Below are 7,771 nucleotides of genomic sequence, written 5' to 3' on the forward strand. Positions count from 1 at the left end.
AGTTAAGACTAAAGTCTAACAGATAGCATCTCTTCTACTAGAGATTCCTAGGACTACACTTATAGCCCCTTACTACTTAACTAGCTGCTAAACAGACCTAATGCTTAGCATAGACAAGAAGACTGCAGCTAAGGCTTTCAGCTAATAGTAGGCCTAGCTCTTACTACTAGATATTACTATCTTCTTAGATAGCTTAGAACAGTACACTAAGGAAGGAGGAAAGTAGGTCACCTACAGCTTTGCAGTGTATTAAGACAGAAAACAACTCCAGACTGGACGCAGATCACTCCACCCTACCTCCCACGTCTTTAACGCTGAGGCAATAGGAGCGTGGAGAGGCCTCCAGCAAACTATAAGACAACCAGCGCTCCGCACCTGCCGAATCTGGCTGTGCATAGACAGCACCTCAGTGATATGGTGCCTCAGGGGCGACGCACCCCCTACCTCTCAATGGGCCTTTCTGGAGTGCCATGGTGCTATGGAGACCCACGACGTCTCTATTAAATAGGCCCCTGGACACCTGGGCATCAAAGGGAACGAGGCAGCAGATAGGCTAGCCAACCTAGAAGCCCAGCAGCCATCACCTGCAACTGGAAAAGCTGCCATGCCTACACTCTCGGGCATCAAGTCAGTCGCCCGCAAGATACTACAGCACACACAACAGACTTGGTGGTCTGACAAGAAGACTAAGCTCTCTGTGTGGTACAAGAGCTAGGACCTGGACTATGCGCCACGCAGCAGTCCAAAGGAGCTAGACCTACTAAGAGCCACCCTAGCCAGGCTACTCTCTATCTGATCTAGACATAGCAATTTTACCTAGTATTATTAAAAGTACAACTATAAGGATGCAAACCTCACCTGTTTATGCTAACAGGACAAGACACTAGAGCACCTTGCGCTTTGCTGCAAGACCCTAGGGACCTTCAGCAGATAGCCACTTTAACTACCTATACTGCTGTCTAGCTAGGCCGATAGCCTAGCGTACACTGCAGTACTAACAAGGGAGCTAGAGGCCTTCGAAGCCTTTGTCAAACTTACACAGTACTACACCAAGATCTGCCCCCGCTAGCTCTTGCAGTCCTGCAACAGCAGCAAGCAATGCAGCACCTAGCAGTAGTAGGTCCAGCACAACAGCTGCAGTACTCCCCACCCGTCTACCTCTATTACCCTTCCCCCTACCCCTCTCCTCCTCTCTCCCTACACGCACACACACACACACACACACACACACACACTCCCTCTCTCTCTCTTGGCACATAGATGCCTCAAAATGCAAGGAAATCACCCTAATGTACATACATCGCTCAGCCTCCCCAACTGGACGAGGAGCTGTAGTTTTAAAATGGTAGCAATACCCGCGCAGGCAAGAAATGCTTTCTAAGGTAGTGTGTTTGCACTGTAATTCTATAGCTTAGCACGTTATATATGCCCTTCGGGAGGCGAGATGGTGGACTTTGTCCCTATTAACTAGACGTAAAATGAATACTAACCAACCAACTAACTAACCCCTTCAGCCTAACGTCATCCTCTAACGCTTTGCCAAGAGTACCCCTGAGGCCTCTGACAGCAGCACAAGCTCTTCTTCAGTCTATTCTGGCAAGGACTGGCTCAAAATAGAGACTCTGTTGCGGAAGGTAGTCAAGGAAGAGAAGGAAGAGACTAGTCAGGAGCTGAGGAAGATCAGCCGCTCGCTCCACTATATATTAATTCAAAATCAGCTCCTCCACCACAAGAATCAGGGTCTTAAAGAGGCGCTTAAGACTTAGAAGAAGCACAAGAATAAGAGCAAAGTTCTTCAGTTCCAGCCTCGCAAGGACTATCACGGTGGGGCTGAGTTCTACTCTCCTAGCAGAGTAGAGAGAGCACGCTCTGACAAGAGGGCAAAACAACAGAATTAGAGAGCAGAAGAACATAGAAAAGCAGAGAAGAAGAAGGTCAGGCAAGCTAATAAGCTGTACAATGAGAGGATTGCTCAGGAGAGGCGTGAGCAGCGGGCAAGAGAGAAGGATGAGTGTGAGCAAGTCGGAGCTAAGAAGGCCAAGGAAGCAGCTGAACGCAAGGCTCAAAGAGAGCGCGATAAGCAAGCTTGCAACGCTGAAAAAACTGTACAATTGCCCCAAAGAGGCAAGCGCAAAGCTTCAGCAGCTCCTGCAGCAAAAATATCAAAGAAGCGTCGCACTGTGGGTGCTGCGCGTGGGGTTGATGCTGCTGAGCCTCCTGCAGCACCTCGCACCCACACCACGCGCAGCGGCCGAACAGCAACTCTATATAATTAATTTGTATGAGAGAATATTGTCGCAAAGGTCTATAGAGCAATCCACCACAAAATCTCGTGATAATGGCTATTGTATGCGGCTCTATAGCTTCATTTTTGCAGGTGCTTATTAAGGTGGTTTGGCGCATCACGCGAATCCGCGCATCACGCGCACAGACACAGTACTGTGTCCGTGCACCCAATAATTAGAGTCAACCAACAATTGTTCTGAGCCTGTACGGCCATCACAAAATTAAGGCTGTAGAGCCACCTACAATAGTTATTATTGTGAGATATTTTGATAGAGCATTCTATAGACCTATGCAACAAAGTTCCTAATACAAAGTTACTAGTATTTTGTGGCAGTGCGGCCACTCTAGGTGATAATAGTTAGGTGTGGCAGAGGAGGTGTCGCAGGCTTAGGATAACTACAAGCACCTACAGCACGACGCAGAGGCTTCTGTTTAACTGTAGAAGCTTTTAAGGATGTGTAATTGCCTCTTTAAGATAATTTAAGAGCTTTTTTAGCGTCGTGAGCTTCCTTATCCTTGCGTCTCTGCTTATTGCAAGCATTAATAGCTGCTCGCTCTTTTGCCTTAGCCTAGTCTCTTGCTTTTTTCTTCTCTGCCTGCTGCTTACGCTTTTCTCTTACTATCTTCTTATTGTAGATTTTATTAGCAGCAGCTTGCTCCTTTGTCTCTGCCTTTTTTTGCTCCTCCTCTTGCCTCTTGTGGTCTGCAACAGCCATGCAAGCGCGCACCTCCTAGAAGGACTAAGGAGACTACATTATTGCACCTCTATAATACTCTTAGTGTTGTTGCAGGTCTAGTTGCCTGTTAGGTTGCTTCTTATGCTTCCTGTTTTAGTATAGCTTCTTGCGCAGGCTATCTACTTTAACTTAAAGTAACTCTACTTAAGATAATAGATAGTAGATAGTTTAACCTAGCTTCTGCGTGCCTACACTGCGCAAATCCCTCACCTCTGCCTAAAGTGTGGTACAAGCCTTAAGCTAATTCTCTGCAGAATAAGCTGTAGAACTAGAGGAGACTAATCCTAAGTTGTTAGGGGTAGTGTAGTGGAACCTATTAAGTATAACGTTGGGATTTACAGGCAATATACTAGTAGCTGTGAAGGCCTTTAATATAAGGCTTTCTTTGAATGTGTTCACCTAGGCAGGCTAGAACAGGGCATAGAAGTTACCTTTAGACAGTGGCGCAAGGCCTTAAGATGCCTAAAGGTGGTTGTTAAGTTTATAGGTGTAGTTAGAGGAGAGAGGTTTAAAGCAGACTATGTCTAATAGCTGCAGAGTCTAGGTACTGTGAGGAGGTAACACTACTAATATAATCTGTTTCTAGTAATAGTAATTAATAAAATCTAGCGTTAGATAACTCCTGTAGCTATCTACAATTAAGAGGTAGTACCTTAACTGCGCCTTAGGCTTTAAGTAACAGTTAAACACCTGCTTAAGCTAAGCTAGTCTAATATTGTTGTTTGTCTATCCTAAGGGCGATGAGGCAACATAGGTTAAGTGCTTTTCTGCCTAGATTTCTACCACCCAGCGGCTCTAGAGGGTGGAGTTTTTTGACGCAAAGATGATGCTAGGTGGAAGAGCAGTACCATCAGCGCAGATCGCAGCTAGGAGGCTCACCCACTCACGCGAGCCATCTTGACAAGCCTGCCTGACCTCCTTCTTCTTATATTAATGCTTACTAAACACCTGTTTTGTTCTACCTAGCACTCTAATTGTAAAGCCCTTCTTATCTATATTATACGTGTTTTCTAGCGTAATGTTATATTAAGTAATCTTCTGCTATAGAAGCTTAAAGTATAACTTGTAATTATACGCTAACTCAGCGTTATAGCGATTAGAGTCTATGCTAGTAGCCTATTAGGACGTGAGCTAATTCCAATGACAGTGCAGGAAGCGCTGAACCTAGCTATTAGAGCAGGGCTGTAAGGCAACAGAGGATGCGAAATTCTGTACTATACGCCTTGTAGGTAGTAAGTGACGCGCTAACAGCTCCTCTATATACTTAACTAGATCTAATTCCTGTTAGTTGCTAAGTTTCTGTTAGTTCTTGTTAGCAATGTGTTAGGGAGCCTACACACCTTAGTGCGCACAGGACAACATGTTGCAATTAACACTGTGTTTTTCTACAAGCTTTGTATATATAAGTTTATTGCCTAGCTTTAGATTATTAATCTCTATAAGCGCATCTAAAATTCCTATTATAGTGGTTAAGTTTTTACGCGTTGAAATCTACTGCAAATGTTGTGCCCTGATTGTTGGTTGACTCCGATCGTTGGGTGCACGGACACGGTACCGTACCGTGTCCGTGCGCGCAATGCACGATTTTTGGGCCCAACGGGCTCACAAAAATGAGGCTCTACAGCCACCCACAAATAGTAAATATATGTAATATTGTGGTGTAGTAGTAACTAAAGTGTGGCGATTAATTTGTACTATTTGAATTTACTTGGCAGTCTGACGCTGCGGCCGCGTGACGTCGTGACGGGTGGTTGGCTTGAGGAGGCCTCCTGGGCTTGAGCACCACCCACGGCATCCACCACACGTTTTTGACGCTTGCTCTTTTGTGTAGATAGTAATAAGGCTCTCTTCTTGCCTGTTTGGGATAACTGTATAGGTTTGGCAGCGTTGTGGGCGTCTTTCTAACGTTGTTTTTCAGCTGCCTGTTCAGCTCTCTCCTTCTCCTGCACCTTCTTCCTCTCCTCTCGCGCCACACGCCTCTCCTCCTTCTCTCCCTCCTGTGCCTGCTTCTTCTTATCGCGTGCTTGCCGCTGCTCTACTTTTGCAAGCTCTTCTCTTTCCTCCTGTTGTTGTTGTAGCTGATAACGCTCCTCTGCCTCACGTCGCTTGGTAGGTGACCAGAAAGTTACTTCACTCTGATATTCCTGCTCCTGCTGCAGAGGCAGTACTTTAGGCTTCTTGTTGTGCTTGTTCACAGTCTTTACAGCCTCTTTAAGGCCCTGCAGCTTATGGTGTATAAGCTGATTCTGCACTAATAGATGGTGGAGAGTCTAATAAAGCTTCTGGGTCTCTCTACTATTGTTGTCCTTCACTGCAGCCTTGATAAGACTCTGGATTTTGACCTAGTCGTTACCGCTATACACAGAAGTAGACGAATCAGAGCTTTCAGCTGCCTCAGGGGTTCTGTGGGTGAAGCGATCAAGTACTTAGCTACTATCAGGTGGGCATATCCTAGTAACTCTGAAGGAGCTTATTACAGTACTCTCTGTAAAGCTCTTTAACTAAGCACGCTACAGTAGTGGAAAGAAGTCACCTTTCTTGACTAGGAGCCACCCTAGGCTTTGCTAGAGGTACTTAGTGAGCTTAATAGTATAGAAATGAGCTAGTGGTGCGAAGCAGACTACGTCCAACGGCTGGAGAGTCTGGGTTGAGTGCAGGGGCAGTATAGCCAGTAGAATTCGATAATTATCACAGTACTTGATGAACTCCATCATTATATGGGAGCCATAGCTATCTATAACTAAGAGCTGGTACTGCACACGTGATTTCTGCTTAGTATAGCAATTAAACACCTGTTTAAGCTAGGCAAGGCCAATGTTGTTGTTTGTCCAGCCTGTAGGGGATGTAGTGAAGTGTGCTGAGTGCTGTTCTGGTTTGATATTGTCTACCTAGCTTAATTGTATAGCTAGCCCAGCTGCCTTATATATAATACTAGGTGGTAAAGCACTCCCATCAGCACATACACAAGCCAGCACTGTCACCTACTCTTCTTCCTCTCATATTAACGCTTGTTAAATACTCTTTTTAACCTGCTAATGACCCCTATTATAAAGCCCTTCTCGTCTATATTGTATGTGTTTTCTAGCTCTACGTTGTACTCATTAATCTTAGAGTAGAGTATATTAAAGTACTGTTTATACTTGGTATATAACTCAGCGTAGTGGCGATTAGAGTCCATAGCGGTGGCCTAACGTAGCAGGAGGCAGTTGTTGTGACAGTGGAGGAAGCGAGTGACCCAGCTATTAGAGAGCGTCTCCTGCGCCACAGCAGAGGCGAAATTCGTATCATCTCTCCTGTAGGTGGTAAGCGACGGGTAATAAGTTCTTGTATATACTTTACAAGCTCTGCCTCTTGTTGTAGGTTAAGTTTGTGCTGCTCAGAGTACTTGACTGCACGCAACGTTGTCTGCTGCCAGTGCCTCCGCGACAACGTTAACTGACTGCAACTGTATTAATCTGCAATTTTCTAATAGACAAGTTTCTCTCCGGGTTTAAGTGCATTTATATGCGCAAGCGCAGCTTCAATTAGAGTCATGTTGTTGTGTTGTGACGCGTTGAAAAAGTTGCCTATTTTGAGGATATCGTGCATTGCGCGACCGCGTGCATTGCGCGCACGGACACGGGTACCCGGGTACCGGTACCGGTACCGGTAACATCGTCTCGGTACTGTTTCTGTTCTTCTTGCGGATCTTCGCCTTCTTCCCGACGTTACCATACACGGAACCCGCCAAAGTGAACTGGGCAACATTGGGATATTGGTCGGTCGTCATCTTCATGCTCGTCTACTATGCGTTTCGCAGTCGGCACGCCCACGGCAGCCTTATCGAGTGTTGTAACCACGTGGGTGAAGTCACATGATATCTTGTTGTAGAAGGTACCGCCCAGTGGGCAAGTGCACTTACCTCAGAGCTGAGAGCTCCGTACACAAACATCACAACACGACAACAGATAGCAATACAATTGTTGATCCCAGCCTCCACCCGACACTGCACCAGGCAGTTACAGTTATAAGCCCGGCTGTCAACTACACACGCTGTATCCGCTACTGCATGCCGACAAGCTATTGACTGCTGTCAACAGAGCTACGTCATCAAACTGCTACCTTTACCTTACCTTGTCAAGAGCCTTGAGCGCACTGTCCCGTACAAGAGTTGACATCTGAGAGCCGATAGAGCCTGATTCAGGATGGCTACTACTGAGCTGGATGGACTGATTACAAGGACGATGGTTATACTCGAGAAGCCTGCGGACTGGGAGGAATGGATCTTCCTACGAAAGGATAGCGCAGACAGGCATCAACTGTGGTCCATGGTTAACCCTGATCTTGATGAGGCGGCCCTTGAGAAGCTTGAGGAGCCAGCAGCCGTTGAGGCGGAGCAGTACCATGACGAGACTGAAGAGGACACCGGCGTTGTGCTCAAGGACATGACGACCGAGGAGTTCCAGCGATACCAGGAGGCGGAGCGGAACTACGATCGAGCACTGGCCAGATACACGATCAAGAGGAAAGCGTTAAATGACTTTACCCAGGAGATCGGCCGAACAATCAGCCGCCGCCATATACACCTGATTCAGAGCGACGATACTGCGTACGCTCGCTTGAAGAGGTTGAAGAAGCACCTCTGCCCATCGACGGCTGAGAGGGAGCTACAGTTGATAACCAAGTATCGACAACTACAGAGTCGACCAAGGAACAACATTGATAGTTGGCTTGAGGAGTGGCTGCACGTCGTGCGGATGTGTGAGGCA

The 7,771-nt window shown here is 46.5% G+C and overlaps 2 protein-coding genes across 2 annotated transcripts in view; one reads left to right on the forward strand and one right to left on the reverse strand.

Moving 5' to 3' along the window:
* Positions 1–2,298, forward strand: part of M421DRAFT_426783 (uncharacterized protein) — a gene marked incomplete at its 5' end in the record, with an annotated part of 24,320 nt that extends 22,022 nt beyond the window's left edge. The window contains 2 exons of the mRNA XM_033594493.1: positions 1,545–1,740; positions 1,906–2,298. Coding sequence (XP_033442838.1) covers positions 1,545–1,740; positions 1,906–2,276 — 567 coding nt within the window. The remainder of the gene's footprint in view (positions 1–1,544; positions 1,741–1,905) is intronic.
* Positions 2,299–3,818: 1,520 nt separating this feature from the next.
* On the reverse strand, positions 3,819–6,201 carry M421DRAFT_77728 (uncharacterized protein; the record flags this gene model as incomplete). Its single annotated transcript, XM_033597352.1, has 3 exons — positions 3,819–3,929; positions 3,993–4,015; positions 6,030–6,201. The coding sequence occupies 3 exons, from the start codon at positions 6,199–6,201 to the stop codon at positions 3,819–3,821; spliced, it is 306 nt and encodes a 101-aa protein (XP_033442839.1).
* Positions 6,202–7,771: the final 1,570 nt, after the last annotated feature.

This window comes from Didymella exigua (assembly GCF_010094145.1).
Source record: "Didymella exigua CBS 183.55 unplaced genomic scaffold M421scaffold_66, whole genome shotgun sequence".
Classification (NCBI taxonomy): domain Eukaryota; kingdom Fungi; phylum Ascomycota; class Dothideomycetes; order Pleosporales; family Didymellaceae; genus Didymella; species Didymella exigua.